The sequence below is a fragment of the Nyctibius grandis genome, chromosome 4 (genome assembly GCF_013368605.1).
Source record: "Nyctibius grandis isolate bNycGra1 chromosome 4, bNycGra1.pri, whole genome shotgun sequence".
NCBI classification, from domain to species: Eukaryota; Metazoa; Chordata; class Aves; order Nyctibiiformes; family Nyctibiidae; genus Nyctibius; species Nyctibius grandis.
Window position 1 is genome coordinate 42,062,616 of NC_090661.1, and position 17,949 is coordinate 42,080,564.

Consider the following 17,949-nt stretch of genomic DNA (forward strand, 5'->3'; position numbering starts at 1 on the left):
GTTTGGAAACAAAGATGGTCAATTTCCCATTTCAAGGAAGATGTGAATTACTTGGTTCATTTTTCTTTTTCCTACCCAAATTCTCTCCTTCTTTCAATTTCTTCTTTTGAAACATGTAGGCTCCAGGAGTTTCTGACTTGCATATTCTGTTTCACATCAAATTAGTAACCTACTTAATTTTATTATCCACTCTAAAATTAAAATTAATAAAAAGTTGGGCCAGTACAAAAGTATTTTTTTAATTCTACTAATGCAAGCCACATTAGCAATAACATCTAAAAATCTCGGCCAGAAAAACTAAATATACTAATTGCCCATTTTTACAAGTACATCTAAGAAATTCATTTAACTTGAGTACAAAAAGTTTAAAGCTCCTGATCTGAAACAAATAGGGGAAAAAAAAAAAAACCCTAGATTTGAAAGCAAATTTAATTCAGGTATAAAAACATTCAGAAGCCTAGCCTTTCTTATTCAAGAAAGAAAATATTCTCCTATTTCAGTTTTGGAATCAAAACCAAAACCTGAAACAAATGTAACTATAATTGTATTTGTAGCAACTACAACAGCATATATATATATATATGAATGTTTCAGCATCCAATACGCTAGTATCAGCATTTGACCATCACAATCACCCCACACATCCACACCATCTTAGGAGGTACTACAACTCTTATGTACTATCATGAACAAGTATTCCTTTATTTCTAAATGCTTTTGTTAGCATCTTACCCCATTCCGTTCCATCTCCTGAACTTCGAGCTTCTCCAGCTCCCTCACCATCTTCAGCTGTCACTAAAAAATCAAATTCTTTCAAAGCTTCTTCAGTATCAGGGTCATCTGTAAGGTCAGCAGCTAAACCTTCATTACCAATCTGCAATCAGATAAACATTTTTCTGCATTTGAATAATGAACAGTTTTTTTTCTACTCAAATATTTAGGCTAGAAGTGATATAGATTACTCCCACTGAGTACTTGATTGTAGGGGAAAACGTTTTTCAATGTGAAATGCAGAAAAATACACTTAGATTTAGTCAGATCTAGAGCTGCTTATTGAAAAAAAAAAGACCAGTGCAGTCTAGTGATCATTAGGAAATAAAAAGAATACTGACAATGGGTTCAGCAACAAAAACAATCCCATACGTCCCAGTCTTCGTTGTTTATTTAAAACATATCAATTAGAAAATTTTGTTGATTTTCTTGCAATATCAATAGCTCTGCAGAGAAGTTTTACAAACAAACTGTGTTTTCTACTGGTCCAGAAGCCCTTTTCCTTTTTGCTTTCCAGTTCTATTTCAGTGTTAAGCATAAGCTTGGAAAAGACTGTGTTTTTGGAAAAGTGCCTTTTTTACTAGTTCTACCACAACTTCACCTTAAATAAAAACAAACCACCTCCCTACTAAGGCATCAGTGAAAAGTTTTCTTTCATTCTGCTAGTGAAGAAAATTTCCACGTGGGGTTATGTTATGTTTCTATGACTTGCACAGTATTCTTACACTTTTGCAGAAAGAGACAATTTTTACAAAGATAACTATAAATGATCCTTCTACTTTCCATAAAAACCAAACTTTCTCAAGAGCCAAAAAATGAGTGTAATGTCTTCATATGTGCTTGGAGATTTACTTATTAGATCTTTTTATCAGACTATCTACTGCCTTAGAATAAAAAAGATTCAACCGATTGCTTGACTAATCTATTTACCAGAAGTACAAGTTAATACCAGAGGTATTGTGGAAAACCCTTCCTGACAAGTCAGGTTGGGAAATTAAGATTTGCATCAAGCCAAGCTAATGCTGCTAAGTATTTAAGAAAATTCATTGCAGCCAGAGGGGCCATCAAGCTACAGAATACTCCACTGAGCAAAAAGTAATAAAACTGTCAGTATAACATTCATAAATCAACCTCTTCACATGAAGAAACCCCAATGACAGCGAGATTCTTCTAGTACTGGAGAAAAATAACTAAAAATGAACAGGTAATATAGCTTATTCTACCTAGAAAGCTGCTCATAGAATGGAAAACTAAAGAGGAAAATAAAACAGAACAAAACTTAATTGAACCTTAAACAGAAGGTTATTGGAGACAAATCTCTGGTAGGGTCTTAAGTTATTTAGTAAAAAGCTACATAAAAGGAAGAATTAAACACGTATTTGGCATGGACTGATTTTTTTCCCATTACATAATTTAATTTCTTCTAAGGAGTTGTCCCTACCTTCTCCAAAATCCAGAAAGGATGCACATTGTATTGTGCTGAATTTGCCTCATAAAGGCAAATGAGTCGTCTCATAAAGGGACTCTAAGTATGCAGAGAAGCTGAGACGGCCAAATCAGTTATCTCTTTCAGCAATTAATTCACATTTGCAAACAGGTTGGTTGGTTGTTTTTATGTTTTCAAGGTAATTTATTAACTAAAGCACCAAATATACCAATAACACATCTGCTTACAATCCATTCAGATAACGAAGATACAACAACAAACATTTTAACACAACACATTTATAATCATCTGGAAAAAAAAAAGATTTCCCTTTTTAAAGGGTATTGCAGATCTATATTGAAAAAATTTTAAAAAGTCTTACTTTGTGTTTCTTATTTATCCGGTGCTTTTCTTTTCCTTCTGCAATATCTTCTATCATGTCACTTTCTTCTTCTTCATCACTATCATCTGCATTTTCTAAGAAGTTAAATGTTTCAAGAACATCACCAGAGTTCCTACATAAATAAAAACATTAACAGAGAATCTGTTTTACTTGCTGAAGATATTTTATAAGATTAATCAGATTAAATGCAATTGCTACCTAACGGCTTAAGAGCTTTAAAACTAGCCAAACAACAAGACATGGTTGTATGAAGAAGTTTCTACACCTGCCTAGCTCCTTATTATTAAAACACCACTCAACAGAATCTTTCCTTAAAGTAACAACTCCAAAGTGGTTATATGACATAAACTCAGCTTCAATACACTATATATTTACCTATATATAATATGTACAATAGACATATATGTATGTAATATAGATACATATGTTCTTATGTATAATCAATTTCAATTAAGTCAATAATCATTCACAGACACACTCACAGGTGTTCAGAGACTCCAGCATTGAAAGTTCAACGTGAACTGACCAGTACAAATCAATGACTAAGTAAATATACTTAAACTTCATGCATTTCTTATCTCTTCACTTACCTTTTGATTTCCTGTCCCTTTTGTTTTGATGAAGGAGATTCACCCCCATTGAGGATCTGTTCTAAGTTCTTTGTCTCTGCTGAACCATTTGGTTCTGAATTGGAGAGCCCAAGCAAAGATCTTACCCGCTGGGAGCGTACATCCAATATTGTATCTGTATAACCTACTTCCTGAAGATACCTAGACACATTAAGAGAAGAAAGGAAGGAGAAAGCATTTTTGAGGGAAAAGGAAAGAAATTAGTATTGAGTGTTAAAAATTAATGCCACTATTATATAATTTATGGAAAATAAGCTTTATCGCTACCCATCTCATATGGAAAACCTTACTCTATACTGCTTAAAGCTCAAGACTACGAAGTCCTGAAAAATGAATCACTATTTGCCCACCTCAATTACTCCGTTTCATAGAGGAAACATATATACAGCACCTCATTCTTCAGGGAAAACTTTGAATACACCAATATTCAACAATGTTACTTACTGTCTTAGTAACTGTCTGCCTTGCTTCCAGGTCAATTGGCTATTCTGAGGTACTGCAGGAACCTCTGTATCTTTGGTTTCTTCTGAAAGATACAGTGTCATAGTTAGGTTGGTTTTCTTGTTTGTTTGGTTGGGTTTTTTTGAGAGATCAACTCACTTTTTACAAGACACCAATGAAATTAAAAGTAAATCTTTAAAAAAAGCTTTAAATTAGATGCAGTCTTATGCAATGTTTTTTAATTAAAGATTTTTTTTTCTAATTCTTTGCTGAAGCATCGAGCAAATAAACAGAACTGAATCAGTTAAAAAATCCCGACCCCGTACATGCAAAAAAGGAACTAGAAAAATATTTAACTTGTACACAAAAGAAAACCTTGCCCTGGTCAGCTGAAGTGTTACTGCTAAGAAAACAGGCTATATATCTCTTTCACAAAGCAGAGGCGCTTAGAAAGCAACATGGAAAACATAGTTAAAATAAGAGAAGTAGTGACATATATCAACATTTGGAGAGAACAAACATGTCAAGTTTAACACAGATTCCATCAGTTTACTATCAACAATTAAAATCTAGACCCACTGCACTTTTACTATAGTAGAGACTATAAAACATGGTACAAACTAACAGTTTAAGGATTTTAACATCTAAGTTATATTGCTTTTGAACACATACAAAAAATCCCATCAAGCAAGAAATATGAATAATAATCTCTAGTTTCAACTGGCTATAAAAGTAGCCAAAATATGGCATTTCTACAGCAGAAAACAAACAAACAAAAGCAAGGCGGGGGGGCGGGGGGGCAGTAATCTGTAGACCACAGTTTTAAGGCACATTACACAAATACAGGCCAACAGTGTGACCTACACTTCAAGAGAAGCCACATGTAATTTTGCTTATTAAATAGTCCAATGTTACCTCTTATCTGCAATATCGTGAAGAACAAAACTGTTATGATCAACTTTATATCTACATTGCAAACTGAGATGCGCTCCAGATTACCAATAAGGATAGCCTAATTTTTCTCTTTTTTCACAGAATCACATGAATCGTAGAATGGTTTGGGTTGGAAGAGAGCTTAAAGATCATCCAGTTCCAACCCCTCTGCCATGGGCATGGACACCTTCCACTAGACCAGGCTGCTCAAAGCCACAACCTGGCCTTGAACACTGCCGGGGAGGGGGCATCCACAAATTCTCTGGGCAACCTGTTCCAGTGTCTCACCACCCTCACAGTAACAAATATTTTCCTAATATCTAATCTAATCCTTTTTCCTTGATTTAAGGTAAAAACAGCAGCTCAACAACATTTTTTCCAGGTCAAATGCAGTACATTTTTTTTCTCATTCTTTAAAGACTAGTATCCTATAAAAGCACCAAAAAACAACAGTATTTCTTATGCTTATACTGCACTTACACTTTCCTTCTGGATGGATGGCACAATGGCAACAAAATATTAAATCCTTCAAGAAGGGATATTATAAGAAATAATGTGAACCAGCAGCTAAATAAGGAATTGTGTAACTTTACTTAAAGCTTTCTTTGACATTCAGAGCTCTTTCAAAAAAGGAAAAGTCAATTAATTTTGATTTTCAGGTTAAACAATATTTACCCAATACCAAACCTTTCCCAGACATCTTGTCTATAACACACCTAAGGGGGAGTGGGGGGAAGAATGAAAGCTGCAATAAACTGAACAGAGCAAATCTAGAACAGTGTATGAACAAATTATACTAAAACAGGCTATTGTAAAAAAGCTACCTGATTCGAAAGTTGGCATTTTCAAGTCACCTTGGTTCAGTTCTGTGCCATATTTTAATTTATGGTATTTTGCCCTGAAAAAGTATGCAAATGTTTAACAAATTAGCATACAATGCTTTTATCAACTCAAAACTTCTACTATTCCCATTTAAAACAACCATACTAACACAATACAATTTTTCCAAATAAAACTGTTGTGATAATTATTGTATCATACAATTATTTCTAGTTTTTCAAGAACACAGTTTTGAGATAACCTTGTTACAATTATTCACAATTACCAAATAACTTATAGATGAGAGTTTAGTATGTTCTCCAAGAACTTAGTTTTTTTTCCATGTGGGCCAGCTCAGAGAACCTTTTAAAACCAGTACGTTCAACTATTTAGCAGATACTGTTTTTTCAGTTGTATCACTGTCATAGCTAGCCAATCACACTGCGATGAAGGAACATCATATTTGGGATTCCTGACTATTTGCCACCTTCAATTTCCACTTCAATTTCTCTCCTGCTCTGTCTTTGCTTATGATAAGAGATCTTTCCCTCTGAAGAACCATGTTAGAGTGCTAGATTCCCTCATCACATGTATTCTCTTACTGATTTTCTCTCCCTCATTGACGGAGACTTAGCTTCCAATTCCTGCTCAGTCCACCTAGGCAAAAATGCCTCAATCCTTCCCATCTTCTGGTCTCTGATCGCCTAACCTCTCCTCCATCACTTTTTTAAAAATTGGTCTTGGTGATATGCAGGTATGCTTCCATGCAGGTATGCATGACCCTTCCAAATCTTATTCTCTATCCAAGTTGCCTATCAAAATGTCTTCAGCTCCCTTTACCTCCAGGAATATCACATGAAGTACCTACATCTATAACCTGGAATTTTCTAACTTTGTCCCAGACCTTTCACAATTTGGCTCTGCAAAAATACTGAAAATCTCAGAGAAAAGAACTCTGGATATTCTGCAGTAGAGCCAAGGTATAAGATCTCTGTAAAAAAGTTAGCAGTCACATTTTAAAGAAGTCTTCATAAAATACAGCTGTCTTCATAATTCTAAATTAAAAAATTGACTAAAGTTTTAAGAATAACTGAACCATATTTAGCTCTCACCAATTTTAAAGACTACTCTCAAATATGAAACTTCTTGAGAAAAGAGACAAAATGGAACACATGCTGGACAAAACCAAGAATTTCCAACAAATCCTCTCAAATGGCTGAGCTACTGCTGCAAATTTTTCCAAATTGAAGATAAAAGTTCATCTCAAATGCTGCCTGACATATTTGATGGTATTGCAGATTTTCTTCTAAATTACAGAAGTTTCTGCTAAAATTGCCATTAGGAACATTAAGAAACTGTCAGTAGATGGCACTACTGACCCTTTATAGTAAGATAAAGTCCTGCATTTCATCGCAATTACATTGTAACTGAAAAACTGTAAGGCTCCTGAAGAATAGGTATTTCTGTGAGCTAAATCTGACTGACTGCCAATTAAATAAGATCATAATTTTTTAATCATTTAAGAATATGGTAATATTTCATCCACGCACTAGTAAGACTGTCTACCCTAGGTGCTCTCTTTAAACTGAGAGATAAAGCTTTGTTCCACATTGTAATAGGACAGTGTTCCACCAAGCTTTCCAGATAAAGTGTACATACTATGATTTATATGCCCTATAAAGGACTGTACATTTGGTGATTAAAAAAAAAAGAAATTATGAAGTTAAATAAAGCTGATGAAATGTTTTTGCTCAATTCATAAGTGAAGTCAATAAGGCACTGTAATTGAAAAGCCAATCTAAATTTGTTCAATTTAGAGCTCTGGTAAATACTATTTAGGAGTAGTTGTTCCATTTTAGAGCTACAATTTCAAAACATTAATTAAAATTCTCATTTAGTTGTTCATTAGAGAAGATGAGGTATCTCATCTAGAATTATACCAATGACTAGCCACTACAAATAAGCCAAAATATTGCTGCATGTAATGAAATCAGTTATGTATTTTACAGTAAGAAAATAATCTTATTAAATTCCAATAAACTATATATTTGCACACATATTCCTCTCTATACTGTCACACAAACAAGGGTAACTATTACATATCTTAAAAATCACTAACAAGCTACAGTGTTGTTGACAAGTCAGTGACACTACTCTTCCACACCACATAGTAACTGAATTCTACAAGAGGCATAATTTGAATCCTTTGAGTATTGACTTGCTATTATTCTAAGGCTAGGCTTCCATGACTAAAAAAGTAAGAGGAGGAGAAACGATGCCCTAAGTTGATTTAACTGCTTGTTGCTATTTAACTGTTGAATCCTACCCCTAAGTTGCAAGGATATAAGCCAGCTCCAGTCCAGACCCCATAAAGTCAAAATGTAGCCACAGTCAACATGTAGCCACAGATACCAGCAAGTCTTACTAATTTAAGCACAGCACTATGCTAATGAAGCTTGGAGTGGAGTGGCTCAGAGTACACGAGAGAAGTCTGGCTGGGTCTGCAAAGCACCATAAAGGAATATTCACTAGCTACAAACAAGGAATCCCACACATAGAACTACTTACGGTCTAATTTTATTACAAAAATTCATACAGAACTACCAAAATATTTAAGGGCATTAAAATAATAAACATTTTACTTCTCTAAAACATTATCACACCTGTAGCACACATACTTAAATACTAGAAATACCAAACTCTCAACTACTACTGCATTTTATTTAATCTTACACACTGATGCCCTGTTTCATATCCCTTTTCCAAGAAATCACATCAGTCACCATTGAATGAGTTTGCTTCTGACTCCCTATAATCTGTTATTTCACTGCATGAAACTTTTTGACAGCATCAGGGAGTCAGCAACAAGAGGAGGAGAAATGGGGTGGGGGGAATCAGGTGCAACACTGAAAGCTGCTGTCAACAATTTTCAGATCTGAAATTCTCAGAATTTATTTTGCTTTGGGGCTGGTTTCTTTTCATTAGTTGTGATTCTTCACTCAGAGGAACAATGGCAAAAAATAACGTCTAATTATGCTGAACTCTTCATTCAGTGCAACAACCAAGAAACTAACATACTATCATTCTTGAATGATTTACTGACAAGTCAGTACCTGCTTGCTTTCGTTACTCAATGCATCCCACTTTCGCAATTAGATCCCCTCAAACTATTTGGCATCTGTAGCAAAAAATAACAGAAAGCTTCCTCATTGTCTCCCACACATTCACCAATCAACCCCAGAGTTTCAGTTCCTGTTTTTTGCAATCTTCATGACAATTCTGGCTGGGGCTTAAGCAAGGATTTTCCTCTTGAAAAGTATGCAGTGTTGGCTTGTACCCCCTAGCCGCAAGAACTAAAGCAAACTCTGTATTTCTGCTGTTCTGTTTCTGTTGAATATGATTAAAAGTTTCTTGCCCATCAGATGAATTCCAGAATTTCATGGAAGTCAAACTACAAATGCACCTGCATTTCAGAGCAAAGCAGGACTGAGGTTTACCAATGCCATTCATCTTCAAATTCTGCATTCTGTTATACGATGTATTCATACTCCAGCTGTAATTAACTGCCTCTGATTTATCTCAATAAGGCGGCAATCCTCAGAGTCTTATGGTGTGCATCTGCAGAAAGTCTGCATGTGCAGCACACAGTTTATTATTGCCAAAACAACTAAAATGTTTTCCTTCAACTTCAGCAAGTTACTTATACCCAAGACACTTTGGTCTGCCAAAACAGCACATTATTCCTTTGATATGCTCAATGTTCTTTAAAGGAAGAGTACACATACCTCAACACTTTGCATACTTTTCATCTGCCTTGAATCCAGAGTGATTTGCACATTACCCGTATTGTATAACAACGTAACTTTTAGTGTTACACTGGTTGGAAGCCTCGAGTTACTTTCCATTTCGAGGACAGGACTGAATGAAGAAATAGATCCTTTCTGCCTATTACTTCACCAGAAAACACATGATGTGCTGATACGGCTTTCTGTATGAACATAATGTTGTTTTCTGAAGCTCCTTTATACTGGACACTTCACACAGAGGTATGCAGTGCAAAAACATCAGTTTTTAACATGAAAACAACCAAAGTTATTTCTGTACTAGTCACTTACTCATAGTACTAATTCATAACGTAAAATATATTTACACATACTTATTCTTGGCCAACTGACTTAAAAATGTTCAAGTGAAGCCTCACTACACCTTGCTACAAAATTTTAAGTTTACTCTGGCAGGAATGTTCCCCTCAAATCAAAATAAAATAAAGGCTACCTATTTTCTTGCCTGATCCTCAAAATGTTTACACTGTTGGATTCAGCTACTTTTTAAGAGTAAGATAAAATTAAATGCAAGAATTGAGTGAGTCCAGTACTGAAAACATAGGCATGTGACAAGATTATTTTCCTAGTGTTTTTGCAAAATTAACTACTAATTTTGGTCAAATGAAACAGCCAGGCAACAGAAGAGCATGTAGGTTTGAAGCACGTTAGCCTGCATGGACTGAATGGAAATTTAATTTTTAATTCATTAAATTAATGCTACGGAAAATGCACCTACTGAGACTAGAAATTCTAGCACCTATCATGAAAAAAAATAATTCAAAATGTAATACTAACTTTTAAAGGATTCTGTTCTGCCACAAAATAAGAATTTTTTCCTCATGCAACACAAAAATAGTTGTAGGAAATCAAGAGAACAATATTTTTCATCCTGTCAAGTTTAATACCACTGAAGAGCAGGTAAAGGTATAGTAATAAGGTATAAATGTTTTCAGAACACTTCTTCTTGCTTAGTATACCATTACTCTAACTCAGAAAAGGGAAACTGTCCAATTTGAACTTTCTGTGTTTAAGACACGAGTCCAAACAATTTGAAAATTATGCAACTATTTATTACAGCAGATACTGAAGTTTATCAAAAAACACAGCATAAAAATGACCCACCATAAAGACAGTAAAGTAACTGTAGATAAAGATAGTTTACATAACAAGATGGAACTCCTTTTAGTCAGTAAAGTATTCCACGCCAGATAAAAGCTGAACAATTTGTATACCTACCTTTCTTGTTTTAATGCATATTCTAACATTTTTATTCTTCTCACTAAATCTTTCTTCAAATTTTCTTGACCCTTTCTTTCCCCTTGTAAAAATGCTATCCGAGCCTGAAAACACAAAAAAAAAAACAAACACAAAAGACAACAGTTTTTATTCCATTCCGTTCCCAAAACAAAGCAATGAAGTCTGGTTTGGAAAGTGGGGGCAGGGGAAAGAAGAAACTCTTTTGCATTCATCACTTGAGTCAGTCATTAACAACAAAAATATTTCTGCCCAGAGACCAAGTATTATCTTCTGTTCATAAATGTTGTAGTTTTTGCCTTGAAATAGGGTAATAAAGTTAGTATAGTAACTCTAAAAGAAGGCACAAACAGCAATCACATGAAATATTTTAATATATGCACACATTTATGTCCTTCTAGCATTGTTAGCATAAATTGTTATATATTTTCTTCCAAACCCAAAGCCATATTCAAATAGGCACACAGTACACTTTTAAGCAATTTAGTTTTTAATGCCAGTATATTGAACAGATTAAGAAATGGATACATGAATTCAAATACAGAATTTACAAACCCATTATACGGGAAACAACTATTTTATGTATTCACATTTTACTTACTACTGAAGACAGATGAAGGTTTGAGTATCACAGGAGAATTGGTTTTAGTGTGTTGTTCTATATGGAGAAAAATAATGCTTTTTTTTTTTTTTTAAAAGCATCAATCACACTCCCCACCTAACTTACAAAGAAGCAATGAAGCTTCCTACTTGCCTGCCAGCCTAGCAGATGACAATAAATTCAGCAGAACATACAAGCTATCTCAACTACTGCAAAAGGTCTAGTGGAAAACTTTAAAGTAGTTGAAAAATAAAGGTAGTAAGTTTGTTGAGAAGAAAGTAGTCTCTTCACTACAACGTGAAAGGGGGCTTGTATTTTGCAAGCCAAAATCCTAGTGGAGACAAGGGAATTTGCAGACAAAATTCAAACAGTTAACGATATTACTAGATTTCCCATCATTACATGAAACCACAAACTCATTTGTCCTCATTATGACTTTAAATTGACTGAAGTCATTGGGCAGCTAATTCAAGACACGATTCAATATAAAATTTTCTTGGAAGAGGGATTAAAAAAAATAGAATAAGGAGACTAGAGACCACATTGCTCTACACAGCTTAAGATCAACAGCACAATTTCATTATTACAGGAGGCACAATAAAAAAGGCAGAGCTATAACTGGCACCTAATCCATCCCTGAAGATTTTTTTAAAGGGAGTGGTTATATATTTTCATTACTCTCAGTGCTTAGAGCCTGAAACAATCTAACCAGGAGGATAGCATTCTTGCATTGCTCCTTTCTCAAGACTAAGTGATATCACCATACAAAAGGTCACACATCAGCCCCAATTTGAGCCCCTCTGACCTTGTGCTCAACGCTAAACCAAAGGAAAATGTGTTCTTCTACCTTGCATTAGCAAACTAATGATTTAATCAACTAAAATTTAAAATCTTAGTGAGAACAAGGCAGTTATGAGTATATCAGTTAAAAAGTCTGTCGTGAAAGCACTCTCAACTAACCACTGCTGCTTAGTGAGAAAGAGTAATGCACCAAACTGCATGGTAATAGAGAAGAAAAAAACCCCACAGACTTTGTAATGATTGCACAGACACTTTAAGATAAAAGGTAGAGACCAAGATCAAGAATCAGCTTTTTTAAACAGTGGGCTCCCAATGGAAGGGGATAGGGGGAGTTGAGCAAACCCAACAGCTATACTCAACTGCAATTATGTTACTTAGATTCTAAAAAATAGTATAAAACTGACCCTAATCCAATAGAAAATTAACAGCCTTCTGGAGAAAACAACAATTATACATAATTTGCACTCCTCTAGTATCTAATGACCAGACAGTTTCACAAGCCCAACTTGTTATCCCAATTTTCACTAGTCAAGTATAAGACAACAAAAAGTTGTCCTTACACATAAATACAAAAGTACATATAAAATAGTTATAAAAGTAGTTTTTTAAAAAAAGTAATGTGTTACATGCACATATGCACAACACCATACTTCAAACATTTGGAAGTTACTGCATGCACACAGACTCTTTTTACAAAAATAAGAACAGAACTAAATACTTTGATAATTATCATCTAAGGAAGGTTATGAAAGCTCTTATGCTCTTTGACTTGAATGCAGTTCTCAAATCTTTCGAAAACTCAGGTCTTCTGTAAGTAATGGTCTTCTTCCCTTGTATTAGTCTTCTTTCATTGGCCAGCACCCTTTTACAATTATTTGACAAATCTTATTTGCCAGCTGCAACTGTTGGGCCTTATTTCATCCTCCGTTTGCTGATAACAGAAAGGAAAATAATATAGCTGTAATCATACACAGAGGGAGGCATCTGCCTCCTAAACGCTCACAGCCAAACTATTTCCTTGTTCCGGAAAAACTTCTGGAGTACTAGGTCAAGCAGAATCAAGTCTCCATATTTACTAGGTACTGCCTAGATCTCGTACTTTTCAAACAGACAAGTTAATGAGCTAAATGCTCTTGAGAATCAATACAGTACAGAAATATTACAAAAAATAAAACCGAACAAAACTCAAAAATCTACCCTAGAGAAAAGCACTCAAAACCTCTTATATACAACAGTTTTTATAACAATCTTCACAGGGTCCAAAAGGTTGAACAGGAAGGTTGCCACACAAGAATGTACTTCGTAGTTGGGTTTTTGACATTATCAATATTAGCAGATTTTTTTTTTAGCATCACTTTCTGTAATTGCTTGTATACACATTTGATTGATTTTAGGGATTTTTTTTCTCCATTGTAATCGTCATATGGTTAAAACAATAACAGAATTTATCTATGCAGAACCTGATCTTTAGAAATATGGAAAATCAATTTAGACTTTAGGAACACTTAGTCATCAAGACCCTCAACACAAAACCAAGAACAAGATCACTGCAGATTTGCTGTATGAATTACATTAATCAACTTGCTTCCTCAAGTCTTGAACTGAGAGATAAGGGGTATCAAAACTATCACTTGATGTATTGCATGACTATGAGTCCTAAGAATTAACACACCATTTCCCAACGCTGACTTTTTTAGAAAGGAGTAAATCTCAGGTTCGATAAAAACAGATAAAGTAAACAGATCAGTCTCCCTTAGGGTTGTTGTACTAACTTAGGTTCCACACACAAAGTCAAACGCTTAAGAAATGCTCTCTACATAATACAACTTTCTCAATCCTTAGATATTCCTTTCCTTTGAAACAATTCTTGGGAGAGCTAGATTCGATATAACTTTAATCATCAGTATAGTTATAAGATTGACCGGCACTATAATTGGGAAACAAAACAGCACAGAACAATTTGGTACTCACCTTCCCTCCCTCCCAGTTATGACAGAATTCTTCCCCTTGTCTTAAACCAATTTGTAAGCCGCCAAGCTGATACTAAGAGGAGCAATCCTCCTCCTCCTTGTATTTCTCTTCCCTCTACTGTGCTGACTTAGCTGCTTCTGCTGCCACACATTAAGTCTACTGAGGAAATCATTCTATTTATTTCTTACTCAGTTCTGAATTACATCAGTTTCCTGATCCTACTCTGTATAGCCACAGGAGTACTTAGGCTGGCACAAGGGATACAAACAGGATACCGAAGTAACAGCTGCTTTCAGTGACAACAGAGTCTTAGATCAGCCTAAACTGATGACGATATCATAACCTGCATGTTCAGGGCATAAGAGTTGCAAAAACAAGAGTAGAGAGACTAAGAAAGTCAAATACAAGTCTTAACTCTGTTGAATTATAAATTCAATCAAAATGTATTTTTAAAAGTGTATTAGGAAGACCATTTCTTAAGGGGGAGAAAATGTGTTATTTTACAGAACATGTATAAAACACTAGTTCTGTAAGCAAAAATACAGCTTCCCATGGCTTTAAAAAAATCCAGCTGAATTTAGTTGTGTACGGATTCTGTTAGAATATTTTTCCCCACAGATAGGGCTATGCTTCAGATTCTTCAAACAAGCTCAACCAGAAGCCTCTTTTTCAGGGCAGGTTCCTCCTCTTCTACCAGCCTGTCCATTTTCATATTTACGGTATTTTCACGTATGTCTGAGATCCACTAACTTTCTACAAAATTCAGTGACACTTGATAACTCTGGGCTTCCTCTACACCTTGGCCCTCAGCTGTGAATAAGAGTATCACTACATGAGCTTGCCCAGTTTTATTATGACACTGGATTCAGGGAGCTCTGAGAAGCAGCTAGTGACACTTTGTATTTGTGCAAGGATGCATGAAATAATGCCTGAAACTAGGCAAGATAGAATACAAGGATAAAAAGAATTACTGAACAGCTACTTGAATAGTATGGATCCCATGAAAAAGAACTGTCTGAGGTTAAATACTGAATGCACACACAGAAGGGGACACAAAAATTCTAACATCTAATATTCTAGACTTTGTAAACTTAATATCGTTTTTATGGTGTGTTGCATTTCAAACATACAGGCACTACATTTTGTACTTGGTAGGGTTTTTATCTTTTAAATAGGAAGTCTGACCATGTGCAAACCAGGCAATAGTCTCTCACCCAACAAACTCCAAGATCTCAAATAAGAAACAGAAGTTTTCCTTGAACGGTAGGAATAAATTCCCTAGCATGCAATTACACTGCTTGATCAAAGTGTAACAGAAGATTTAAAGTAGTTTACTAGAGAACTTCTACATAACTTTAAATTATTAAAAATACTGCATTTCACATAAAAGTTGATAAATAAAAATTTAAAGAAAAAATGTTTTCTGGAAAGAAAAATGATGAATTTTTTTCTTCTTTTTGAAGAAGCTTTAAAGGACCTAAACCGTAAGAATTATTGCTCTACATTTCATACAGCACTACCCATAATAGCAGCATTCATATGAAAACTGCATTTTATTGCCTCAACTGCACAGACAAGCCTTACTTAAAGACAATCTTTACGTTGATCAAGCATATTTCTCTTAGCCATTGAGGACAAAGGAGGGAAGATACTACAGTATTTTGGGCAGGTAAAATTGCACATACAACCTAAAGGTTATATAATAATGACTACATATAGGACTTCATAGTCTTATTTTATTAATAAATCCGGATATGCAGTATTTGAAATATTTGTGCACATCTCAAGCCCAGCAAAACATATCAAAGCGAAAAAGAGGCATGAAACCTGAATGGTAAAGCATGTGAGACTGATTAAAGGACTTATCTTATACTGTCGAAACACTAACACTTTCCTGTACAATTCAAACAATCAAATTCTAATGGATTTACCAATACAGGAAAACACTCAGTGAGTATACTTTCTTTCCATTTCAGTTGTAAACATTGTTAACTCTCAGACTCTAGAACTGTATTTTGAAAAAATTCAACTATATGTAAAGCAATGCCAGCTGCAGTGCAATGCTTGTGTTTTGTTCTTCTAAAGCCCATTCAGACTTCTAGAAGGAAGGAAGGAAAGGCCTGCAGTATTTTTGAAAGAAATGCAATACACAGAAGCAGCTTGAATATACATACCCATGTACATGTATACATACATGTGTGCTTATCCTACCAGGGCATGTCACAAAACTCAAAACAGTAGTAAGATTAATTTTTTAAAATATTCTGTTCTAATCACAAGATTATTATCACACAAAAAGACTTAACCAAATCTTCTTTTTCAGATGTTTATTATGCCAAAGATGAGCAGACCACTGCTTTGGAAAACTAAAAAATACTAGGGAGGTGGAAGATCTGATTCATGACAGTAATTTAAGAGTGGACACACCTGTGTAGCTACCAATGTTCTAGTTCCCATTCACAAAAGGGAAACTGAACATAAGAGGAGAAGCCTTCACCTTCAGTTTTCAACAGTCTGAAACTTCATTTCATTCAGAACATTTAACCCATCATGCATGTAAAAGCATTAAGCATTTAGAAGGGTTTCAGTGTATCCTTACAGACCTGATTATGTCTATATGGTTGGACTCAATGATCCCAGCGGTCTCTTCCAACCTGATTGATTCTGTGATATGTTACAATTAATCCTTAAACTGTCAACTATGGACTGAGAAAAGATACCTTGACTACTCTAAATATATATACATATATATATAAAAGATAAAAATCAATCTATTTTGCAAATTAGTCTCAGGCAAGATTCTCTAGTAAGCTGCGTGGGGAGACAGGCGTCACTAGTCATATCAGGATCATACATGTTTCAAAGGTAGACCACTTTTAAAGATCCTGTAGAATAAAAAATAATTGGAAGACTTAAAAAATTAGAAACATCAGCTCTCATATGTTAACAGAAAACCTGTACTTCATCAAATAAGTCCAGGTTAAAGACGTGGAGAAAAAGTTTTCAACAGCTAGTTAATACCAGTGTACATTTAAACATTTGCAAATAGGGAAGATAATTTTCTGTGGAACCTTATGAGCATACAGTTAAATATCAGGTCAGTAACTACTGCACTTGAAGGAGAAATGGTATTAAGATGTTTCCTGAAGTTTCCCTTTTATAGATCCTTCCCATTGAGCTGATGATCATTTCTTGCTCCTCAACTACTATTTTTTCAAAGACTCATCTGATCACTTTCTGATCACTTTTCAAAAGCAATTCCTAACCACTAGAAAAGTGACATCCTTGAGCAACTGTCCCACAAGAGTGGTAGACACAAGAAATCCATCTAGCTCTAAGGAGCAATCTGGCAGGTTAATGGCACAACTGACAGATACAAGAGAACTTACTCATCTGTAAGACCTTTCCAGTCCTGTGATGGGTATGGCAAAGACCAGGCTTGCAAAACTCTCTCCTTCCCTGAATCTGTCCTTCCTCTTTTCCACTACCACAACATCACCCCAGTCATTCTGATTCAAAAGTTTGCTTCTTTTCACTAGAGGGCCAGGTACTGTCAAGTTTCATCAGCTGCTTTGAACAGCTTCTATACTAGGGTCAAACTTATACTGAGTTTAAGCTGTGGCTTATAAGACTGTCTCTATTCTGTCACTATTCCTTACTAGAATTTTGTCATGGAATAATTTTTTCTTATGCTAGGATTTTTATGGCCACTCTCCTAACCAATATGGTATTTAGGAATACTAGAGTAACAAAACTCATACAACTCATGGATGTGTTTTTAAAGACTAACACCCTCTAAATTTCATGGTCTGGAAACTAAGTAAACCAATTGTCCATAGTCTTCCATCCAGTACACAGAAGCCAGCAGCAGGGAAAAAAAAAAAAAAAGTAGTCAACTGAGACTACAAGTCCAGAAAAAGTTAGAAGCCACTAAAAACAATGGATTCAAACTCTGTTAGAAAGAGCATTCTCCTCAAAGACTAAAACATATACACGTAAGAATCGGAAACTAAATAAACCAATTTTTTTTAATAACAAATTTATGTGCCTTACAAGTTTATCATTCATTGATCTTT

General features: G+C 34.9%; 1 protein-coding gene across 1 annotated transcript in view; it reads right to left on the reverse strand.

Moving 5' to 3' along the window:
- STRN3 (striatin 3) overlaps positions 1-17,949 on the reverse strand; it is a 73,195-nt gene that overhangs the window by 40,292 nt on the left and 14,954 nt on the right. Inside the window, 6 exon segments of the mRNA XM_068398179.1 lie at positions 733-874; positions 2,580-2,712; positions 3,191-3,370; positions 3,674-3,755; positions 5,428-5,501; positions 10,483-10,586. Of these exon segments, the coding sequence (XP_068254280.1) occupies positions 733-874; positions 2,580-2,712; positions 3,191-3,370; positions 3,674-3,755; positions 5,428-5,501; positions 10,483-10,586 (715 nt within the window).